Source organism: Cyprinodon tularosa, unplaced genomic scaffold (genome assembly GCF_016077235.1).
Source record: "Cyprinodon tularosa strain WSP-4 unplaced genomic scaffold, ASM1607723v1 ctg275, whole genome shotgun sequence".
In the NCBI taxonomy this organism is placed as follows: Eukaryota; Metazoa; Chordata; class Actinopteri; order Cyprinodontiformes; family Cyprinodontidae; genus Cyprinodon; species Cyprinodon tularosa.
The window spans coordinates 1-24,776 of record NW_024038980.1 but is presented as its reverse complement, the minus strand read 5'-3'; the positions used below and the strand labels follow the sequence as shown (position 1 = coordinate 24,776).

Genomic DNA, 24,776 nt, shown 5'->3' with positions numbered 1-24,776 from the left:
ATGTATTTTATATTATTGTTTTAATGTATGAATTATTACTTATAATAATAAAAGTCACTCTTGACAAATGGCATGTCTCATTAGTATTTTATTCATTTGTTCAGATCAGCAGGTTATAAAAAAACAAAAAAAACTAATTTGTTTTTTGTAAAAATTACATTTTTTCAACACAGTCCTCTTTGAGTAAAGCATGAAAAATCCTTTTAAATTGTACAATTTTAAAGCGATATAAATTAAACCATCAAACAAGAGATTTTATGTATAAACAAAGTCAGCCATCTTAGGAAATAGGTCGAATCTTCTCAGTCGAAGCTTTGTCCAAACGAGCCCTCATTTCCTCACAGTGGCAAGGTAGGCATACCAGAATAAGGCAATCATGTTGGCGAACAGCACTCGAAACTGAAACAAACACACAGAGGGAGACGTGAAAAAACAAAGGAAGTTAGTGTGAGACCCATCCTGTCTCTAAGAGACAGGAAGCCAATGATAGAACGTACTTGAACAGGCACAAAGTTGATATTTATGAATGTGAAGGGGGTCCAAACTTTCCAGTTCATCTTCAGAGCTGTCCAGTAACTCCTCCTCATTTTCATCTCAAAATCTTCCCAACCTTTAGCCTATAAAAAATGTGTGAAAATGATTAACTGTAAAATAGTACTTAGTTGCTTAATGCTTAGTTATATTATAAACAATAGACACTGATTTTCTAATTGTACTTATCAAAATAAGACTGGTGGTATTTAAAATTGATATTCATAGCATCATCCAAATGTTGAATTGAGTATATATCAAATTTGTAGCATAATTTTGCCCAGATATGAAATAAACTAATTATTTAGATGGTACTAATTTATGGATTGTTCCTGTATGATAAAACTTTGACAAACAGAACATTTCATATTTAGAGATTTAAAAACTCGTCAATGTAAATATTCTCAAGCATTGATTTTTCCCTTGGATTTTAAGATGGGGAGAGGATGAGGCCTTCTGACAACTTTTTCATTTCCATTACCTATTATTGAAGCTTCAGGTACTGACTGATACCAACGTTAATCATTCACTTTTAGTAGAAAATGCTTAATCAAGTGACATTACTCAAAACAAACAACAATAACAGCTATGAGAACAACTGATCCATTTATTATTAACCAATGGTTAACATTAACTTTAAATAGAGATGAAGTGTTTCTATCAGTTTGCTAAAATCTAAGATTTTAGATGCAGGTTGATGATCAATACATGGTCAAATATTGAACTCTCTACTCTGCTACATTTCTAGGAAGCTGCAAGTTACTTGTTCCTTTTGGCTCAGCTTAGATTTATAATCCTCTGTTGCATTTGCATCATATTCCACAAATGTGATAAGCTCAGAGCGGATATTATTTGCAGTGTATACCTTTTATTAAGGCATTAGTTATTGCTATGTGGCCAAGTTGTTGAGCAGGATGAGTTCTCAATGCAGAGTTGCAGTTTCTTTGTGGTAATAGATTCAACCTTAAACCTCTCTTCCACAGCGAAAGTCTTTTTTTGGTTTGTTTTTTAATAAGAAATAATAATCAAAACAATTGTCCTTATCAGAAATGTACTGATATTAGAAAATTTGCATTTTTGGATTCTTAAGTACTTTTAAATGCATGTACTTTTGAATACCTAAGTATTTTTTAAAAGTGAGCACTTCAATACTTTGAGTAGATGTTTGAATGAATAAGATTTGATTATGAGTATCAATACTTTTACTCAAGTCCTGCTGTTGAGTACTACGTCCTCCACTGCTAATATGTAGCAGCCAAGATAACCCGATCAGTTCTACACAGAACATACAGTAATTATATAGTATTGAAATCAGTATATCTGTAGTTTATGTGCGTTTTGTGTTGAAAATGGCACCTCCAGAATGTTCATCACAAGGTAGAAAATGAACAGGAAGCCTGGTGCAAAGATGAGTCGGTCCAGTAAGAGTCTTTTGACTATACAGTATGGGTCTGTGGTTGGCATCCACACCTCCATCAGCTGGTAAAAGAAATGGCTCACTGGACCAGTGATAATCAATCTAAAAGAGGCAGAAAAGGAGGAAAACAATAACACAAAAATAAATCTCTTGATTTTTCCACCAGTTAACTTTTTTCTCTATACAGCACATCACAGAAAGCAATTATCGATGTCAAACTTTAAAGCGATTTGTAGGATTACAATCACACATTTTAATACATTTCATTGAGATTGTATGTGATAGGTCAGCAAAAAGTAGGTAGCACAACAAGAATGAAAGTAATATACAACAAATATATTACAAAAAAATAAAAATCTAGCCCCTGGACTATGCTACTCATGTATAAATTGCAATTCAGCTATTTAAATTCCGTAGGTACTGTATCTAGCTGGTAAACAGTGTCCGAGTTTAATCCAATCATAAAGTTTGTCTGTGAAAGGCTGCAGCTTTTATTACAGAACATCAATGGATAGTAGCATCATGAGGAAAAAAGGGCAAAAGATGTGAAAGTTTGAAGCAAGGTTAGCTTATAAAACAATCCACCAGATTGTAAACATCTCACAGAGCACTGTTCAGTTGATCATGGAAAACCAGAATGGCCCAATTCAACCACAACATGGTTTCCTGCCTAAATTAACAGGCCAGACAAGAAGGGTATGAATGAGAGAAGCAGCCAACAGGCACATAGTAACTCTACAGTACCTACAGAGAATGTATTACTGTATTAGCAATAAATGACTGAAAATTAGTCTTTATAGAAGAGTGGCATGAGGTATGAAAAAAAGAAAGCTGTAAGTCCTTTTCAAAGTTTGCTTAGCAAACACACACTGTAGATGAATGTGCTGTCGTCAGATGAGAACAAAACTAAAATTTTTGCTGTCCGTGCAGAATGCTATGTACGGTGGGGAGCTAATCCTGCATAAGTACACCATCTCCATTAAGAAACAAAGCAGTGGCAGCATGATGCTGTCGGTACACTTTTCTTCAGTGAGGACAGGGAAGCTATTCGGAGTCAGTGAGAAGATGAATATAGAGTTATGAAGAGGAATACTGGCATGGTTTGCATTACAACATTGTGAATTACACCATGCAGCATTGCATCTAGTTTGTGTTGGTAAATCCTACATAATCCTAAAAAATAAATTTTGGCTATAACATGTCTTTTTTTTTTTTTTTTTTAAGGTATAGCAGTGGATCGCTCTGTGCTCTAATCATTGACATCTCTTAATCTTAAAGCAGAGTTTAACCCCATGTTAGGATAATTATCACTGAAGATGTGCGAGTTTATAACACCTTGGTATTGGCTGCCTGTTGCGCATCAGAACTGATGTTTTAATCTAATTAAGACAGTTCCTCTCCCTGGATATACAGTTATAATCTTCATTCTGTACGTGGCAAAGATTTGGAAATGGAATGAGAGCAGTGTCCTTCAGCTAAGAACGAAGTGTAATATTTTGACAAGGCTGCAGCCATGGATGTCTAATCACCTGCTAATGTGTATGATGTAAATATGATGATGTGGCAGACTGGAGATTTATAAAATTACTTTTTAACTGTTAATCGGGGCCACTTCCTGAGAGGTGAGCCCAGAGGTGAGCAGCTGCCTTCTGTAAACTAAGCAATTTCTCTGATCTGAGTAAGATTACAATTTCTATCAGAATCCGTTGTCATGTCTCCTGGTTATTTAATACATATAAGTTATGACGTTTATTTAAAGAGTTTGTCCTGAGTGATCTCTTTTCATGGAAAAGAACCATAAAGACAGAGCATCAGGGTGCATACATAGAGCCTATATTTAACACCCAATAATTTGGCTTTTTTTATTTTAAGTCTCACCCAAAAATGGCATATCGTGTGGCTCCACCCACATCGATCTCATTGACTGGGCCTCCTCCACCTTTGGCCTTTTTTCTGGTTTCCAAATACTGTGAAAGCAGATTACCCAAAGCTGACAGGATCCCACTGGAAGTAAGAAAAGGCATACACATTAGACACTGCTGTAAATATGCAACCAAATACTTTTAAGGGAACAAAGTAAACCATAAATAAATCAGTTGGACTTCTGAGAGGGAGGTTTTCACGGCAGATGCTGATTGGCTGATAGCAGAAAACAGGTTGACAGTGATCAGTGCAAACAAGCAAACACAGATAAAATGCTTGGGAATACATTTTATAAAGCCACATAAAAAAGCAACAACATACTCTGATTAGAATATACTATTAAGTGGACGTTTAAACAGCTGGAAATAAAGACAACTGTCAGTTTAGGAGAAGAGAAACTGACCTGGTTACAGATTTAGTGAGGATCGGGTATTTTTTCAGGAGGATCAAATACTGCTGGAGCAGACGGAAATGAAAGGACCCATCTCGGACTGGCAGGCTCTGTACAGGCATTGTCATTCCTTAAAGTAATTGTGCATAACCACAGCAGCAGTCGCCCAAAAAGGGCAGCGACGTCTAGAAAGTTGTTCCTGTCTACGTCGTTACGTCAGCGCATAAACCACGCCCTGACGTTGAGGTAAAATCGGAAGTTAAAACGTTTAACAGTACAATTTCTTTAAGAAATCTTTTATATACCTATTTGTTTGGGTTTTACCCGTTTTTTTTCTTGTGTTTGTTTTTATGTAATGATGGGTTAATTAGCCGTCTTCGATACATTGCCAAACTGTATTGATGCTATCTTGACAATCTCACAGAATACTGACACCTGCTGGACCTTTAAAGACACTACAGGCAAATTATTTGATGACCTAGTAGTACAATGATATAATTTAAGTTATTGTAGATTATATTGTATTATTTCATGTCTATGTTAAAATTGACAATATCTTTAAATTTTTTAGATGCAGCCAATAAGTAATATAAACATATAACGTGAACATTTAGGGGAAAAAACGAGGATGCTTTCTGGACTAGGATTTTAAACATTTTAAAACAATAAGTACATTAAAAACCAGTAAATAAACTAAGAGTCAATTTGAAATTAACTTTAATTCAGATAATTTGGGCTTAACTGCGAAGAACAGTATGAAGTATGTAAAAGTTGAAGTACCGACTTAACCTCTTTACTTAAGTAAAAGTGGAAAAGTATGTGCTCCAAAAACTACTTAAAAGTATAAAGTAACCTTAAAAAAAACAGCCAGATGCCACTATATGAATTGAAAGCTAAATTTTTTTTTGACTATTTCGAAAAATTCTTTGAGATAGTGCCAAGGATGAGGGAGGTCTTGTTGATCTCCGTCTCCATCTCCTGATACGCTCTCGCCTGTGTCCGACCTTTTAGACATTTCAACATGTTTTCTGAATGCGACATTGTAGCATGACATAGACAATTCACGTGTGCAGTTTCAAGAACACTTGCTTGCTTCTGATGATTTCCTTTAGCTAACCAATGAGTGGTCGTGTTATATGACTCATCCAATTACACTAGTTTTCACTAGATGTGGATGGCGCCAATGATCTGCATTGGATGGAGCACATAATGTGAAATAAATATTGATGAACATTAAACCGAAGCCAAGAGTAACGAGTAATGTTTGTTTTAAAAATGTAAGGAATAGAAAGTACAGATACTTGTGTGAAAATGTAATTAGTAGAAGTAGTAAGAAAAATAATTAACTAAGTAAAAAGTGTACTTAAGTACAGTAACGAAGTATTTGTACTTCCTTACTTGACACCTCTGACAATGAGAAAATTTAGGCAGCTCCAAAATTCTTGATAATTTTAATGATAAACCGCCTGAGACCTTTTTTTTTTTAAAAGCAGATGCATCATTTTGTCATACGTTTTTAAACACAGTTTAGTGTGAAAAAACAAGTCCTGTTTCTGTCTCATGAATTTCTTGAAACGACCCGCACACTGATACGGTGTTTTGCTCTATAGGCTCGACGCATACACCAATGCGTCGGTGTTGCTGGACCCATCACTATTTTTATGTATTTCTTATGAAGCAACTTATACATTCTAAACAAAACTATTTCTTTCAGGTATTTTTTTAAATTATTTTCCCCTAAAAAATTTTAGTAAATATCTACTACTACAAAGATTTATGATCATAAATTAGAAATACATCCAGAAAGAAATAGAAAAACCTGTTTAATATATCAAGCATTACATAGAAACTTTAATCTACAAACTTAAAGAGCAGGAAGAAGAAAATTATTTACAAAAATGAAACAAATCAATGCAGATGAGCTAAACAAACATGAGGCTATGAAAACAGAACAATCTGCAGACATGGTCTGCTTCATAAAAACATGAACATAACATACTTGTGCTGAAAGAGCAACCAAAAGCTTATAGGTGTTTCTGGTCTGTAGTTAATCAACACGTGCTTTAGAAAAGCTGACAAAGAAGTCAGAGAGCCTTCCAGTCAATGGGAGACTTTCCTTGTTTTTCTAGCAAGTCATTTGCCTTTGAGAAATGCTTGCATCCAAAAAATCCTCGATGAGCAGACAGAGGAGAAGGATGCACAGCCTGAAGGACGTGGTGGCGCTTCTATAAATGAAATAAGCAAATCTTCCTCAAATACTTAGCCCAGGTAAACTTGTTTGAAATGATTATAATGCATACATTAGCATACTCACTCTGTTAATGGAAGCCCCTTTTTTTTGCGCATACGATCCCCACAGCATGAAGACGACACCCTCCAGGTTGCTGCTGAGCCACTGCACCACAGCGTCAGTGAAGTTCTCCCAGCCTTTATCTTTGTGGGAGTTGGCTTGGTGCGCTTTGACGGTCAGCACAGCGTTGAGCAAAAGCACACCTGGTGGGAAAGTCAAAGTTCTAAAATAAAGAATCCTACGTTGCAGTTGAATCATTTAACAGATTACATATTTATAAAAGTACCCTGTTTAGCCCATCCTGTGAGGTCTCCATGACCTGGGTGCTGAAAGCCTTCGATGTCTGAAGCCAACTCTTTGTACATGTTTTCCAAACTGCAAACAAAAAGCATTAAAAAAATTAACATTAAAAATAGGATTGAAACGGCATCGACTCCATTGAAAATCTGACTCCAGGGCTGTCCTCCAAAGTTAGATTAACTCTTCCGTCAGCCATGCTAAGGCAAAACTTAGCTTTCAGTATCTATTTGAATCTTAAAATTGGCAGCATATGAGAATCTTTTCAACATGGATGGGCAGGACAGGTTATGTTTGAGATTTCTACAAGGAAGAAAGTCATCTTATAACCTGTTGACTGATCTTATCGACCTACGAGTGATTGACAAGCAACTTTTTTTCCCCACATATCACATTATGGTCTAAATAAATTATTTTTTTAAATCATATTTCAACAATTTCTTGTGACAGCTGTAATTGATATTGCCAGGGGGAAAGAGAAAAAAAAATCAGGAACCTATTAGGTTACTGAATACAGAAAAGTAACAGTCTCCTCTGAGCTAACCTGGTCTGGAGCTGTTGTTTAATAACCTCAGAGAGTCCTCTGTCTCCGCTCTACTTAGAGCCAATCATGTTGTTTATTTCCTATTTTAGTCAGGAGATTTTTGTTGTAGTTTTATGCACACAATAAAAAGTCATTCACTAGGTTCATTAGACACATTAATTTTTAAAAACAAACATTGCAGGTTCTTTTGACAGTGTAAAGAAAAGCTCTGTGTTTTCACCTTTAAGCTCCCCCCCCCGATTCTTTCCTTAGTAGAGATCACTTGGGAAACATTCTTTAAAAAAACAGTTCATAATGTATACGTATAACATGACAACAGATTTTGAATCTTATTCAGACCAGAGAACTTGCTTAGGGTTACAGAAGGAAGCACCAACCAGGCTCGTTTCTCATTGAAGTTGACTCCGAATCACAGTTAATGAAGCATTTTACACCACTGCAGTATGCCGCATCATCACATCATTATATGATACACGTTTGTAAATGAGGAGAGATCCACGGCTCCAGCCTTATCAAAAAATTACACTATGTTCTTAGATCAAGGACACCGCTCTCATTCCATTCCCAAATCTTTGCCCGGTGCATAGATGCAAGATGACTTTTTATCCTGACAGAGGAACTGTCCTAATCAGATAGAAAGCAATATGCAGATGATATTAGGGTTTAACAGACTCAAACATCATGAATAAAAACAATCCTAACAACAAGGATCCTATTAAAGAATAGAATTAAATATTTATATGGAGAGGATTCTATCTCCCAGTTGACAGGATGAGATTAATTTGTTTTTTGTTTAATTAATATGATCAACATGCAATTTTTTTTTATTACAGAACATGAAGAACTTGAAATTATTTTCAGATAACACATAAATAGATTAATTAATTCCACGGGGAAACAAGGAATTACCTTAGGGTTAATATTAGGATTAATTTAGTGATAACAACCTAATCAGCCTACTGGACAATCCAAAGCCATTCTATGGGACTGATTACCACTAATAACTAGGGGTGGAACGGTTCACAAAATCCACGGTTCGGTTCGGTTCACTGTTTTGTGGTCACGGTTTTCGGTTCGGTATATGTTTATTGTTACACCGAAAAAAAAATAATAATAAAAATTAATGAATTTTTTTTTATGACAATAATGAAAAAATAAAAAAAAATGAATGAATTGTAATTATTTTTAATGATTCGCTGAAACCATGGATCATTTCCGCATGTTTTGCTGCTTTGAATTTAATCATCTCGTGCATGCCCTCTACGATCTCCAAGGAACTCAGAGCGGACGGGAAACACAGAAGAGGCTGTATGCTTTGCTTTGTGCAGGCGGTCTGGAGCGGGGCGGAGCGGAGCACTGATGGAGTATGTGGGATTTCGGGGTTAGCATGACATGTTGCTGTTAGCATAAACAAAACGTGTTGCACAATGCTTGCACACTGTTGCACTTTTATCCACAACTTTCTTTCCGCCGTCATCGTAGGTCAGTCTAAATGCAAAGCGGTACCATACAGCAGACCTATAAAGTGCTGCTGGCGCGTCTTCCAACTCCTGTTCTTTCCCACTCGCCATACCCACACAATTCTCCACAACAACTGATTTTTTTCCCTGCTACACGCGGCTAAGCTGCTTCGCTTCTTCTTCTTCTTGTTTACTACTGGTGGTTGGCTTTGGTCGCAGTACCGCCACCTTCTGCTCTGGAGTGTAAACGCTTCGCCTATGAGAAAAAGGAGCAGCGCATGAACCAAACACAACACACGCGAACCGAACCGAGACAGTCGAACCGAACGGTTCGGACGGTTTTCATAAACCGTTCCATCCCTACTAATAACAGCCATTTAATGGGATAACATCTGAAGCGACTGCAAACAGCCACTCAGTATTCACTGTTTAATGGACGACAGAACCAACATAAGGAGGAACCCCATGAGAGGATGCTCAGGTCTCACCTGTCTGATCGTTTTAGAAATTATCTTCACCTGCTGCCAGTTGATTTCACTCAAATAAATATATGGATGCTCTGCCATTCAAGCACTAAACTAGTTTTCTCTGTAATGTTATCGTGGTAAAAACAAGTTATGGAAAGCTGTTTTGATATGTGTTGGTTTGAAAAATGGCACTCTGGGTGTCTATAAATGAATTTAATATCTCCATATTACTATTGCTACTGGTCAGCATTTGTATTATTTTGACTATGAAGAAATGCATTTCAGATAAATACATATTCAGTCAAGCTGATAAATGTCAAAACTGCCACTTAAAATGTGTAAACATTTCTAGATACATAAAACTTAAGTCTTACAAGTACAATTTAGTTTAATTTACTTTCTGAAATTCAGTTTCTGCTGCAAAAATGTAATTTAGAACCTCTTTTATCATAGTTCCGAATAGGAATGTGATTTTGATCAGGAAGATTTCTATTTTAGGGATCTACAAATGGATCAAGAGAGAGGAGAGTGCTTTTAATAAATGTCAAAATGGATTGCTAAAGGTACTGCATAGAAAAGTATGCATTAACTCTAGCAGTAATATTCTCTTTTGAAGTTTTCCTCTACTTTGCAGCAGTTTTTCTCTGTTTTAAACACCCTCTGCATTTTTTTTTTTTATTCTGCATTAAAATCTGTAGTTCCAGGGGTGTGAAATTGACACTTCCTGCTGCCATGGTGACTCGTCTGATTGGGAATCCACTGATAATGGTTTTCATACTTGTTGCGCACGTGGTTAACACTGAGTGTATTTACCTAGAGTTGATTGAACAATGTCTCAGAATGGGAACTAATAAGGTGATGACTTAAGAAGCTTGTTAAATGGTTGAGATTTACAAAGAGAGGCACATTGAGTGCATTCTGCATCACTGTCAATATTAAACAATGTAAAATAAATTCAATACCAGACTTTGCTAGGATTATTCTACAGTTCTGTTCAGGCATGCCTTCAGCATGATCGTTTTTCTTACAACCAAGATGGTCTGGCTCTGCTTAAGGATGATCAGTTCTTCCCTCTTCTGGGTGGAAAACACATTACAACACTGAAAGAAGTTTGGTCTAAGCAAGATATATAGACTATTGAGCTGGATCTTTGTTTAATAATATCATACACAGCAATAAAGCAATCCAGTCACATCAAATCTTTGTTTACAATGCTGGTTACCTCATCACAGAGCAAACAGTGCATTTATATCCATGTTTTTTTTTTTTTTTTTTAACAATGTTTATGTCAAGCCTGTCCTACAGGTATGAAATGTTTACCTGCTTTGACATACATTCATGGGTAATAATGTTAATCGGAAATCATCTGTGCTGAAGTCATAAAAACATCTAAAACCAGCAGGACAGTGGCCCTCATGGACTGACTTTTGGACAACCTTGTCTATTATGAGGTAATCAGGTGGGATTGATTTTAATCTAAGCCAATATTTGATAAACAATTGTTCACAAACAATTAAGTTCACTAACAAACCAAATTTAGAATAAATTATGGGATTTAAATTGGACCAGAGGTTGATGATGAAGTTTTATGCAACCATAGAGATGCTAGTTTGACCCCCAAATCCATCTCTCTCAGGCTTTTGTCCCTGGGGAAGACTTTTCACCTGCATTGCCTACAGATGGTGGCCAGAGGTTCGGATGGTGCCTGTGTACAGCCTCCTTACTTCTGGGGCCCCAGGCAGTTGTGGCTTGTCACTTTCAGTGTGTGTGATTGACTGAATGTAAAGTGATTTGAGTTTTTTTTTTAGGAGTTTCTGCTCCTTCAAAAAAACAAAAACAAAAAAAAAAAAAAACAAAGAAAAAAAAAATAGACTTTGTACCTAGGAGGAGGGGGAACCGGTCTTTTCACACTGAAGCACAGACCGTGAGCTTGACCAGGACCATGATACGGATCTTGACCCAGAATGACAACTTTAACCTAAAATCAAAGACATGAGGGTCAAGTTCATTGCATTCATAACAATTAGTACAATTAAATAATTAATTATTTCTATACAGTTAAGCACTTATTATGCAAAACCCAAGTAGACACTGATTTAAAACAAGATTTAATTTGACCAACATACTTCCAAGAGCTGAGGTTCATCAGCAAAGAAAAACCTTTAAAATACAGTGGAATTATGCAGAAGCTTTGTCATCAGTTATCAGAGGGCCAACATAAACTATTGGCAATTCCATTCTGACATCACATTTCTAATATAGGCATGACAAGCAGATTTTTCTACCCAAAATTAGTGTTTATCTAAATCTTTCGACAGATACCCATGTCATTTCCTATGGGCAAAAATAATAGACTTAAGGCTTAGACAAGACTTTGTCATTTTGTACACACGGTGTATACAAAAACAAATTTTGTTTAGTAGAGCTGAAGATATATTTTCATTTTTTAAAGTGCAGCAGTGATAAAAGGTAAGCAGCAGTAAAAGCATGTCTGTACAAAAGGTGTGTGTTTCTTCTTATTGAAAAGGCCAAAAAGTGTAAATATGATTTTTGTCATGTTCCCTTTTAAACTCTTTCATTATCCTCTAAGACTAGTGTCTTCAATGTTATCCAGGCTAAGGATCCCCAAACTGATGGCGAGATGGAGCTGGGACCCCCTAATTATATAGATTGTATGAAATTGTGTTATATCAGACTGGTCCTATAGTCACTCTATTACAGATTGAGTCATGTAACCAAAGTAATTTCTCCCTGGGATTACTAAAGTATTTCTGATTCTGATTCCTGGTTGATGGGACAGGTGTTATGAATGAAATGGTGCCCAGTTTGAAAGAGCTTCTGTGTGTCTCCGAATGTGTGCATTGACGACTGAAAGACATCTTCTGCCTCCATTTATCTGTTTACTACAGTGTTTTGAATTCATGTTAATGTGAATTTAAAGACATTTCCATTGAAATGTCTTTAAGGGGAAAAATTGCATGGAATAATAAAAAAAATAAAACTAAAAAAAGTCTAATGAACCAAAACTTTCGCTACCCCCATCCAGTACCTCCGTGGGTCCCCTAGGAGTCGCGGACCCCCTGTTGAAGACCTCCGATCTAGAGATCTATTTAGAAATCTTGGTCCCATGGCTGTATAGAACAAACTTGATCTACCTCAAGCATGACTAAGTTGGAGTTTAACTTAAAGTAATTCTACAAATACATTTAGAATGTCTAAATCAACATTTTTGTTCCGCATTTAAATGACTTTACTATTGCTTGACATTATTTAATGTGCATGCAAAGCGTGAAGTAAAAGGAGCATGAGCTTCACTCACATCTCTAATGCTGCACATCTCGGTCCAGGTAAACACTTGATCAGCAGGTGGGTAAACTGTGCAGCGTTTCCTCTCTTCAGACACAAAATCCATCAGCTGTGGTAAAAAAAATTAAAAAACATTAAAACCCCAATGATAAACAGAAGCCGTGTGAAGAATCACATCCCCTCACCTTTTTAAAGTAAGGCTTTACAAACTCAGCTTGTAGCTCCTTCCTCCAGCTCTCCCCGAACCCTGGAGGCGTGTGAGCGGTAGCCAGCCTCTCCAGCGCCGCTCTCTTGTTGCGGGCGATCCTATCCAGCTGCTCCGGGGACAGAGGACACGGAGGCTGGCTCTCTGGCTCTGCTTCCACCGCAGCGCATTTTCGCTTCTTCCGGAGGATTTTGGTATATTGAGAAAAACACAGAGCCGGTGAGAATATTTTCTCTCGAAGAGAAGACGTTTGAAGCCGTGTTAGCACTCTCATTTCAAGCGAGCTGACGCGTTTGGCAACGTTCGACAACACAGCGGTGTTGAACGCCGCTCGGAGGGTTCTGCGCTTCTCGCGGGAAATATAAACAACAATGTAAAATACTAAATTAAAAGCAATGCGTGTTTTAATGGCAATGCGCATGATATAATGTTACCCGCCAATGTTAACTCAATAAATTTTAATGGAAGTAGTGATGCTCACCGGTTCTCTAGCGTCCTTCTCGGTTTCATTTACCTCCTTAGAAACCCTCTTTTTCGACACCGGCGAGAAAAACGAGTTGATAGTCTTCTGTCCAATCATTTTTGTTGCAAACACTTTGGCGGTTAGCTGCAGGAAACCTTAAGATATTAGTCTATCTAAAGAGCATAAAGCCACGAGTTAAACTTGCAGCACCAGAGCGATAGTTTGTAAGAATTCGCGCCTAAAACGTGACGAAAGGAGATTACTATAATGAGCTTGAGTAGTGTTCAAGACACAGAGCCAGTGTTTGCTAATATTACACAACCTTCGTAAGACTGTTTCGGTAACGACTGCATTTTTTTGTACATAACATGTTCAGTCGGTGATTTATTAACTTCAAAAAGCTAAACCAATGTTTGCATTTACTACAGTGGTGTAGTTTATGTGTTTTCTCCTCATATCTATGTGTTGCAGCTAAGAACACGAGTTAAGATTCGTTGTTTTCAGTTGTATGAAGGATGACGCACTGAAAGTAGTTGTTAGAAAAGCAAGCTTATAGTTGAGTTTGTACAAGATCTTAATGTGAAAGTGTTAAGGAGTGTTGCAGAATTGCTGAAATTATAATGCTGGATATAAATTCGCTTAAAGGAGCGATAAACGATACTGACACCTATTTTTATTATTATTTTTTTTTAATCATATAAACCCCCCTTTTAAAAGGGTTGTGAGTGTTAAAAAAAGACAATGAGGAAAAGCTAACTTCAAGGCGACACATGAAGATGATTCGGCTTCTTTTGGGTACTTTCAAGACTTTTTCTGGTTTGCTTCTTTAGCTGGTTTCCATGTTTGCGGGCTGCTTTTGGTGATCCTGCAAATTCTTATTAACCTGACAACAGCCAGATGCGGAGCGAGACATGCATCTGGCTGTTGTCAGGTTAAATTCTTATATGATTGGCTCGGGAACCAAAAAGTGAACATGGGCTACTCACACCTAGGTAGTTCTGCACCATGTCTAGGGTTGGGAATCGATATGATTTTCATGATTCCGATTCCCTTATCAATTCTATGAAACAATTGGATTCCCTTATCGATTCTGTGAAACGATTCAATTTCCTTATCGATTCTGTGAAACAATTAAATTTCCTTATCGATTCTGTGAAACGATTCAATTTCCTTATCAATTCTGTGAAACGGTTCAATTCCCTTCTCGATTCGGTGAAACGATTTGATTCTGTGAAACTGTTCGATTCCCTTATCAATTCTGTGAAATGATACGATTCCTGCCAAACGGTGCCATGGAATACACAGAACCGGTTCTGAACAAGAATCAGTTTTCGATTCCCGTCCATAACCATGTCTCTAGAGAAAAACCTGACTGTTTACTTCCATGTAATACATAATAGGTTTTTTTTTTTGTCTTAACAAAATTGGTGATATTGGCAAGATTGCAACTTTTTCCACCTGAGGTTTGAGATTACAGCTCAACTAAGCAATGTTGGTAGTATGGCTAACATATTCTAAGGTTATGTTTAAATATTGTTAGGGGTATAGTTTAAATTTAGGATTTTATTTTTTATTTTATTTTAATCAGTAATTATAAATGTAGACTGAAATGAAAGGCTTATATAGTGATACAGGTTGCAGCCATATTGCACAGCCCTATCAACAACTAGATATCACTACTGGCAAAAAGGATGAAGAAGATAACGGGAGGTAGTAGGGGGATGATAATGCGGCATTGGATTTTATTTGAATCTCTTATTTTATTGAAACACCACAATTGTGAAATTGTGAAGTAGCAGAATATTGACAGAGTTAGTTGCCTCTCAGCTACTGGTAACCACAGCTGTTGATGCTTCTAGAGCAGAGGTGTCTAAAGTGAGTCCTTAAAGGGCCAGTGTCCTGCAGATTTAGGAACTTTTCCTGCTCTAAACACAAGTGGAACAGATGGCCTGTTAATCAGGCATCAAAGAGGAGCACATGTTCTTAAGCAGAGAAACACCTAAAACATGGTTCCTCAATTTCAGTCCCCAAGGTCTGGTGTCCTGCACCTCTTGGGTGATACTTTGCTCCAACAAAACTTGAGCTCAATAACAGCTCATTTGCAGGACTCTGGAGATCTTCCCTCTATCAAATATACATCTAATTGTAGTCTGTAGCTCCTCTCACTTGCTTCTCTTCATTCAGCACTCATGGGCTCAGCAGTAAGTTTAGCATTTTGAGAAGAGGGTGAAAGACACCAGAGCCAACAATGCAGCAGAAGCTTCCTATTAAACCTGGTTTCCCTATATGGCAACAGAACTATAGGCTGATTTCTTTTTTACTTTAACGCATTAATGCAATAATTCATGCAAATGGAGGCCCAACCACATCAGGGCACATTTTGTGCAATACTTAGACATAGTTTTTACTAGCCTTACATAATGGATTAACATTTTTGGGAATCTTTTTTAATATCTAAAAATTGAATTTGGGGTTTTATTTAGAGGTAGGCTACAGTCATAGACATTAACAGAATAACCTCCATGTGAAATGAATCTACTTCATAACTTGCCTAAATAAATGTTTAAATCGCAGTCAGTGTTTTTGTCATGCACCTGTATAAACATTTTTTGTTATTCATAAGTATAGAAGAAAGAAGTTTGATTTGTGTCACATCAAGGGGAAAAAAAATGTTTCTTATGGTTCCTTGTTTTATAAAAATCTGGGTATTTTCTAGCCAAAGAAGCGTATTGCTGATTGACCCTTATTGATAAATCTAAAAGCAAGAAGTTAGGAGTTATTAGTGGAGTTAATGGACAATTATTAGTGGGATTAGTGGAGCCATGGCATAGAGATTGGAATCCTGAGGTTCTGAGTTTCAGCCCCACTCCCACAGAATGCCACTCTGGGTCTCTGAGCAAGACCCTTAACCCCACACCGCTCCCCGAGCGCCCCCCAATGGCAGCCCACTGCTCTCCAAGGGGATGGGTTAAATAGAGAGGTAAATTTCTCCAATGTGAGATCAATAAAGTTCAATTATTTATTATTATTATTATTTAGAAATATTGAGCTATTTTAATCAAAATCAACATAATATCCATTTCCAAAGAGCAATGTACAGGCATATATTTTTTAAGTTTTTTGCTATTATAAAATTTATTTATTTTTTTTACTATACAGGGAAAAGCTGTTCATCAGTGTCCCTAATGGAGCAGGTCCTTCGAGGACAGAATAAACATCTGTGCAGCAATGATGTCCCGCGTAGAAGTCCTAGAAAAAGGACTAAGATGGAGGAGCATGAGAGCATGAAGGAGGAGGAGGACGCTTTTGAAGGGTTCCCGCATCCTATTCCTTGGCAAAAACTGGAAGCGGAAGGACTGGACTGTGATTATGCTTTACTCTTCACAAAGGAGGAGGCAGATAAGCTTTTCAGACAGCTTGAGGAGGAGGTGGTGTACTCAACAGGTAGAGGTAACTTTCGTAATGGTACGGCTGTAATTTGCAGTATAGTGGTGTGATACCTGGTTGTTTTTGTTCTCACAGGAGAGGAATCAAAGGTCCAGATTTTCGGACAGGTTTATGATATACCAAGAAAACAAGCGACCTATGGGAATGCTGGCCTTACTTACACTTATTCAGGGGTAAAGCGTCTAGCTTGCCCCTGGACTCCGACCTTGGAGTATATCCGAAACGCAGTCACAGATGCAACCGGCCAGAGTTTCAACTTTGTGTTGATCAATAGGTATAGTGGTCCTTTACAGCTAATCCAAAGGTTGGAGTTGAATGTACTGAGCCTCTCTGTCTCTCCACCAGGTACAAAGATGGACGAGACCACATGGGGGAGCATCGGGACGACGAGAAGGAGCTGGACCCCTCCTGTCCCATTGCCTCTGTCTCTTTAGGAGCAGCTAGAGACTTTATCTTTAGACACAGAGATGCTAGAGGGAAACAGAGCAGCCGACAAATTGATCCTGTGAAGCTGGAGCTTGCTCATGGAAGTCTGCTCCTCATGAACCCTCCGACAAATACCTACTGGTACCACAGCCTCCCTGTTCGGAAGAAGGTCCTCTCGCCTCGCATTAATCTCACCTTTAGACGAATCCTGGTGGACATCAAAAAAACAATAAAAAAGGAAAATAACAGCAAGGACCCAGGTTAGAGAGCTAATTCTGAAAAAAAAAATTTCTGTCAAACTAAATAAAGACTTAAAAGAACTTTCAAACTTTTCTGATAAATCTGTCCGACCCACAGTATATAGCCAGTGACATATAAAGCTGCGCATCTTGTTTAGTTCATCGATCTGTTTTTGTTGTAAATCTGTATATTTATATAATAATGGTAGAATCTGAGCATCACAAAAGGTTTCTACTCCTTCTCTAATGACATCACAGAAGTAGGACTTTTTGAGTCTTTCCGTTCCTTTTATTCACCTCAATAAAATGCACATCTATCAGCGTTCCACTGGGGTCATCTGACACACTTAAATCTTGTGCCTTTCTGTCAACAACCTAAATCTACACAAAGTTTTATGATTTTTTTATTACTTTTCAATTTGCATACTCCCACAGTACAGAGGATACATATACATATTTTATTACCCAGTTGTGGTTTTAATGTTTGTGTACAATTGTCAGTAAGAAATAAAAAATAGTGGCTGGAAAACATTGTTTATGAAAGCTCCTCCACAAGTAGATCAAACTAATTTGTAGTTTTTAAGGAATCATTTTTACCTTCAGTGCAATTACAGTATGCCACGACGTAATGCACTGATCTGAAAATCAACCTCAGACGCAACGCACACAGTGACGAGGGTTTGATCCGTCAGAGTTAAATCACAAAGAATTCAATGTTGAATCGGGGCGGCAGCTAAATGCTGGGCGATGGGTAGCAGCCAAAACGTTGCAATTTCACATAATCCTGACGAGATCCGAAAAACCGTAGCAAAAACTAGCAAGCGGGTGATTATGTATGTTCACTAAGTAAATATTATGACTTAGACTTAGACTTAGACTTCATTTGTCATTTTGTATGCACAGAGTGCATACAGAACGAAATTGCGTTACATACAGCTTATGAACGTTGCATTGATATTTCAGATGGCACAAGTTATACAAAAATACAAAAAGTGCAGGAGTGGTCAAAGTGTGAACAGTGCAGAGGATAAGAGACAGTGTGCAAGTTGCAGTGGTTCAGTGCAAATAGGCATTTGTGCAAAAAATGCATTATTGAAAATAGAAATGAGATGAACAATTAAAGGGCTAAAAGTTAAACGTTCAGCAGCATTGATGCCCGATAACGTGCAATAGGTGCAGAGTTCGGTTTGTGGATCAAAGGTTCAACAGTCTGATGGCAGTGGGGAAGAAGCTGTTGCACAACCTGGTGGATCTGCAGCGGATGCTGCGGAACCTCTTTCCAGAGGGCAGCAGGGAGAACAGTCCATGGTGGGGGTGTGAGGGGTCTTTGATGATATTACGGGCTCGGGACACACAGCGCTGTGATGAAATGTCCTTAATGGAGGGAAGGGGAGCCCCAATGATTCCTTCTGCTGTCCTCACCACCCTCCTCACATTCTTCCAGTCAGAGGCTCTGCAGCCTCCACACCACAGAGAGAGACAGCTGGTCAGAACACTCTCTATGGTGCTTCTGTAGAAGGTTGTGAGGATGGGCGGGGGCAGGCGGGCTCTCCTCATCCTCCGCAGAAAGTACAAGCGCTTCTGTGCCCTCTTCACTAGAGATGAAGTGTTTACAGTGTTTATATAAATAAACCCTACACTTCTCGCTATAAATGTAATCAAAACCCATTTAAATGCAGAAACTGATTGAAATTATTGATTTTCCCACTAAAAGTTAGAGAAATCTCGGCCATGTTTATACCAAAAGGTTACAGTTTCACATTATCTTGAAAAATCTTTGCAAGAAACGAACAACACTGCATGAAAAGTGAGATTTTCGTCCCCGTAAACTCCCGCAGATCTCCCTGATTTTCGTCAGTTTCCGACAATTTGCAACCCGTGCTTGTCCGCGTTTGTCGTGCCACAAATTGTCGGAAACGGACTCTGACGTATGTGGAGAGCGATCAGCTGTATTAATGGCCCTAATTAGCATATGAATGCAGCAAACCCGGGCGGCTGGCCAGGTCTGGCTTGAATAACCTACTCAGTATTGGCTGAAACCACTATTCTCAAACAAGTGAAATCGCTCGTGATTGGCAGCAAAACCACACGTGGCCACGCCAGGCTTTAATTTTCTTACTGAGTATGGGACGGAACCACTTCTTTTTAAACTAGTTAAGTCACTCGTGATTGGTTGGCATATATATATATATATATTTACATATAAATTTACATATATATATTTATGAATATACCGTAAATTCTCTAATATTGGCCTGTATTCCATTAGCGGCCGGGACTCTAACATTGGCCGGTCTCGCTGTCAGAGGAGGTAAATAATGGCCGGTCTCTAATACAGGCCGGGGCTATAAACGTTTTTTCTGGGCATACCTCAACATTATACTTGTGGTAGTAACATACAAGTACCACAGCCCTGCGCTGCTGGACAACAGGCCCTGACTGCTGCCCGTCTGCGCGAGGAAGAGAACAGACACGCAGCAGAACATGAGGAGGAGCGAGAGTGATGAGGAGATTAAAGGGAGAGATGAAGAGGAGGAGGAAACTGAGGAGGAGGATTAAACAGAATTGGAGGATTTTTTTTTTTTTTTTTTTACTTCAAACCAAGCGAGACATGGTAACTGTACTTTTTCAATAAATGAACCTAGTGTTTTATAGGTTCAAATAGACACAAAATCACATTTTTATTCATTCCACTGGTGGTCTGTTTTGCTCAAATAGCAATAGAGGCCTGTCTCTAATTCTGGCCTCTTTCCAATAAAGGCCTGGACCGCGATGCACTTGAGTGAAATAATTCAATTCAATTCAATTCAGTTTATTTATATAGCGCCAAATTCACAACACATGTCATCTCAAGGCACTTTACAGTTCAACCAGATCATACAGTCAAATTGATACAAAGTTTTCTATCTAAGGAAAACCAGTTGATTGCATTGACTCATTGACTCAAATACAATCCCCCACACTAAGCATGCTTGTAGCGACAGTGGAGAGGAAAAACTCCCTTTTAACAGGAAGAAACCTCCAGCAGAACCAGGCTCAGTGTGAGCGGCCATCTGCTGAGGCCGACTGGGGTTCAAGGAGACAGAAGCAGAGATACAAAAAGCAGCTGTAAAAGGCGGCCCCGTCCAGGAAACACACAGCCAGGCAGACGAGCTCCAAGGCAGCTCCCATGCCAGAGGACGAAGAGAGCACATCCACTCAGTCACGGTCAGAGAAACAGGACCACACTGGAAAACAGGCCGATCTCCAACATCTATTAACAAGGGTGTTGATAGAAGCAGCACAGCTGATGTTTTTTTTCCAGGATGACGTCACAGCCAAACAGGAACAGACGAGGCAAAGCTACTCTGAGGAAAAGCAGAGAGAGCAGAAGGTTAGAGATTGAACTAACAGATTCTGCAGAATAGGAGAACAGAGAGAGAATGAAGCAGAATGATGAAATGGGGGTCCCTATGTCCTCCAAAAGTCTAAGCCTATAGCAGCATAACTATAGAGATAGCTCAGGATAACCTGAGCCACCCTAACTATAAGCTTTATCAAAAATGAAAGTTTTAAGCCTAGCCTTAAAAGTAGACAGGGTGTCTGCCTCACGGACTAAAACTGGTAGTTGGTTCCACAGGAGAGGAGCCTGATAACTAAAAGATCTGCCTCCCATTCTACTTTTAGAAATTCTAGGAACCACTAGTAAACCTGCAGATTGAGAGCGAAGTGCTCTGTTAGGAACATAAGGAACAATCAGATCTCTGATATAAGATGGAGCTTGGCCATTTAAGGCTTTATATGTGAGAAGGAGGATTTTAAATTCTATTCTTGATTTAACAGGAAGCCAATGAAGAGAAGCCAGGATAGGAGAGATATGATCTCTCTTTTTTATTTTCATTAGAACTCTGGCTGCAGCATTTTGGATCAGCTGAAGGCTTTTAACTACAGTTTGTGGACTTCCTGATAGTAAATAATTACAATAGTCCAGCCTTGAAGTAACAAATGCATGGACTAGTTTCTCAGCATCACCCCTGGACAGGATATTTCTAATTTTTGCAATGTTCCTCAGATGAAAGAAGGAAATTCTAGAAACCTCTTTGATATGGGATTTAAATGACAGGTCCTGATCAAAAATAACACCAAGATTTTTTACTTTATTATCTGAAATCAGTTTAATCCCATCCAAATGAAGTGACTGGCTAATCAGTTTCTTTTTCAGAGACTCTGGTCCAAAGACTATAACTTCTGTTTTGTCTGCATTCAGAAGCAGAAAGTTAAGAGTCATCCAGGTTTTTATGTCTTCAAGACATGCCTGTAATCTATGTAATGGGTTAGCTTCATCTGGATTTATAGACAGATATAGCTGGGTATCATCAGCATAACAGTGGAAATTAATCCCATGCTGTCTAATAATTCTACCAATTGGGAGCATGTATAAAGTAAAGAGAATTGGTCCTAGCACGGATCCCTGTGGTACTCCACAGGTAACCTTTGAGCGTGTTGAAGATCTATCATTAACATGAACAAACTGAATTCGATCAGATAGATAAGATTTAAACCAGTCTAGTGCTGTTCCTTTAATTCCAACAAAATATTCAAGTCTTTCTAAAAGAATATTATGGTCAACTGTATCAAATGCAGCACTAAGATCCAACAGGACGAGCACAGATACAAGTCCATTATCTGAGGCCATGAGAATATCATTAGTGACTTTCACCAGAGCTGTTTCAGTGCTATGATGAGCTCTAAAGCCAGACTGAAACTCTTCAAAAAGTTCATTATGGTGGAAGTGATCGCAAACTTGTTTGGCAACTACTTTCTCAAGAATTTTGGATAAGAAAGGAAGATTGGATATAGGTCTATAATTGACCAAGTCATCTGGGTCAAGAGACGGTTTCTTAAGCAGAGGTTTAATTACAGCAATCTTAAAAGCTTTAGGTACATATCCCTGTAACAGAGATAGATTAATCACATCTAAAATGGAGGAGGAGATCAAAGGGAATACCTCCTTAAATAACCTGGTTGGAACTGGATCTAACATACAAGTTGAAGGCTTAGATGAAGACAATAATTTTGCTAATTCAGAGAGTTCAACTGGATCAAAGCAGTCTAAACCCGGTTCAGATTCCATGACTACCTCAGGTACAATCGCGGAACTAAAGGCCCGGGCCTATATTAGAGGATTTACGGTATATATTTATTCATTCATATGCTGTGTATTTATGTTATCCTACACTACTACACAATTATTAGGCTACCATCAAGGACATGAATGAATTTATACAGGAAATGAACATTTGCCAGGAAGCTGTTTATGCAAAGAAAGAGCTTTATTAAAACACACACAACTATATACAACGCGTATCCAAACACACCTCCAGGCACCCATTGCAATGCCAAAATAATTGCCAACATCTCTGCTGAAAAAATTGAGAAGTTATCTGTTGTTCTTCTCTTGATAGAAATATTTTTTTTTGGAATATATACTGCTACTCCGGTTTTACCATTTTCCTCTTTTGATGCATCTGTATATATTTGCTCCAGACCGCCTGCACAAAGCAAAGCATACATCCTCCGCTGTGGCTCCCGTCCGCTCCGCTCTGAGTTTCTTGGAGATCGTAGAGGGCATGCGCGAGATGAACCAGGGTTTCCGTGGATCAATAAAAATAATTAAAAATTCATTCTTTTTTTTTTAAATCAAGGCCTTAATTGGCACTAAAATTATTTAAATATGTTTATCGAAGTATTTATAATTCTTTAATAAAAATGCTTATAAAAACAATTTCGTCAGATATATTATATCGCTCCAGGGGGAGAAAAAGCTAGAGGATATTATATATACGTATATATGTGTGTGTGTGTGTGTGTGTGTGTGTGTTTACATACATACAGGAGTCATGGAACTCTGCTTACAGCTCCTTCATATTTCATGTACACTAATAACTTGTGTACATGGTTCTTGTTGATGGCATTAAAACCATTTCTAATAGCATTAAAATAGCATTAAATTAGAGTCACTCATTCCTGTATGAACCCTGTGAGCGCTTAATTTAATATGACATATTAAAAAAATCCCACCATCATCCAGCATATGTTCAGTTTCTGCCCAAATATATATTTATATATATTTTTGTAGATTTTTGTAACGGGGATACGGGTTCTCTACTCCCAAACTCAGCATCTCTTTTCATTCCTGTAATAAGAAGTTTCTGTTGGGAGCTGGAGAAGTACCAACTTCCTCCAGCAGAGTCCGCCGTGGATCCTCCTGAGTCGAGCCTCCTGCACAGCTGGAGCTCATTCCATCATCAGAGGATCCACAGTATTTAAGCTGTCTTCAGACCTTGCCTCAACGCCGCAGTGTTGATCCAGTTGGTTAGCACCTAAGCCTAGTATCTCTGAGAACCTTTGTTGACTTTTGAATCCAGACTGGATTCTAACCTTTGTCTCTGTTTTCCAGGAAACCTGTTTTTCTCCTGTGAAGCTCAGGAAGAGCTTAACCTGCTGAGCCTGCCCTCTGAGCCAAACCTGAAGTCTCTCTCTGGATTCCCATGCAGCTCTGGACCAAGAGCTGGAAACTCAAAAGCCAAGGTCAGCTCACTCTCAAGAAGTAAGACGCTGAAGCAGCTAACGGACTCTGCTGAACAAACTATCTCCGGACCCAACAGTCTCCCTCTCAAGGCTTTAACCAAGAACCCTCAAGGTACAAATCAGAAACTGTCAGAATTAAACTCCTCTGAGCAAACGCTAACTGAACTGTCTCCCACGCAGACTCCAGTGAACCAGTTCCCCAGGCCTGAACCTGAACCCGTGGTTGACTCTGTGCATGTGACAATAAACATTGTTAAACCTTTTACTTCTGTTTCCGTCTCCGTGGTGTTCTGCATAACTGGGTCTCACTAGTGAACCCATCATGACAGTTTCTTTTGAATGGATTTGATTAAAGTTTAAGTCCCTCGGTATAAAATAAATATTTTGATGGAGATGAGAAATCTGCTTCCTCGTTGGTGAATAACCAATAGTTTGGATCCAATCATTTAAATAAAGGGTGTTGGCTTTTTTTTTTTTTATATATATAAAGAATTGTGCTATAATTTCTAGTCACCGATCTGTTGCTGCTATATTTTAATTTGACGAACCGGAATTTGTCGATGTTCTTTTTCCTGTTTGGTGCGATTGCAATTGCGGATCTTGACCTGGCCGGACCTTATGACCACAGTGTACCAATCTTCTGATGGCTACTTCCAACAGGATAATGCGCCATGTTATAAAGTGAATCATCTCAGACTCATTTCTTGAAACTTTTCAACTTAAGTAATTGTGAATTGAGCATATTGACAGACAACATTTTATTTTTTACCTTAAATGCAATTTTTTTTTATAATTACTGC

The 24,776-nt window shown here is 38.3% G+C and overlaps 3 protein-coding genes across 7 annotated transcripts; 1 reads left to right on the top strand and 2 right to left on the bottom strand.

The window, feature by feature from the left end:
* Positions 1–63: 63 nt before the first annotated feature.
* On the bottom strand, positions 64–4,473 carry pxmp2 (peroxisomal membrane protein 2). 2 transcript variants are annotated; one of them, XR_005281201.1, is made up of 6 exons: positions 4,275–4,473; positions 3,827–3,952; positions 1,888–2,050; positions 498–617; positions 216–399; positions 64–124 (listed from the first exon to the last, which is right to left on the bottom strand). XR_005281201.1 is itself a non-coding variant. In XM_038289995.1 (5 exons), the coding sequence occupies exons 1-5, from the start codon at positions 4,388–4,390 to the stop codon at positions 331–333; spliced, it is 594 nt and encodes a 197-aa protein (XP_038145923.1). In that variant the 5' UTR covers positions 4,391–4,472; the 3' UTR covers positions 132–330. The 2 variants fall into 2 exon arrangements, 1 of the variants encoding a protein (XP_038145923.1); XM_038289995.1 differs by lacking the exon at positions 64–124 and having other exon boundaries at positions 132–399; positions 4,275–4,472.
* Positions 4,474–6,068: 1,595 nt separating this feature from the next.
* Positions 6,069–13,543, bottom strand: unga (uracil DNA glycosylase a). Of its 2 annotated transcripts, XM_038290071.1 has the most exons (7): positions 13,313–13,543; positions 12,812–13,009; positions 12,640–12,735; positions 11,201–11,298; positions 6,839–6,927; positions 6,577–6,755; positions 6,069–6,487 (listed from the first exon to the last, which is right to left on the bottom strand). In XM_038290071.1, exons 1-7 carry the CDS (start codon positions 13,409–13,411, stop codon positions 6,347–6,349), a joined length of 900 nt encoding a protein of 299 aa, XP_038145999.1. In that variant the 5' UTR covers positions 13,412–13,543; the 3' UTR covers positions 6,069–6,346. The 2 variants fall into 2 exon arrangements, with proteins under 2 accessions (XP_038145999.1, XP_038145998.1); XM_038290070.1 differs by lacking the exon at positions 13,313–13,543 and having other exon boundaries at positions 12,812–13,267.
* Positions 12,861–17,488, top strand: alkbh2 (alkB homolog 2, alpha-ketoglutarate dependent dioxygenase). Of its 3 annotated transcripts, none has more exons than XM_038290072.1 (4): positions 12,861–13,050; positions 16,454–16,738; positions 16,817–17,015; positions 17,087–17,488. In XM_038290072.1, the coding sequence occupies exons 2-4, from the start codon at positions 16,480–16,482 to the stop codon at positions 17,430–17,432; spliced, it is 804 nt and encodes a 267-aa protein (XP_038146000.1). In that variant the 5' UTR covers positions 12,861–13,050; positions 16,454–16,479; the 3' UTR covers positions 17,433–17,488. The 3 variants fall into 3 exon arrangements, with proteins under 3 accessions (XP_038146000.1, XP_038146001.1, XP_038146002.1); XM_038290073.1 differs by lacking the exon at positions 12,861–13,050 and adding an exon at positions 13,497–13,634; XM_038290074.1 differs by lacking the exon at positions 12,861–13,050 and adding an exon at positions 16,218–16,274.
* Positions 17,489–24,776: the final 7,288 nt, after the last annotated feature.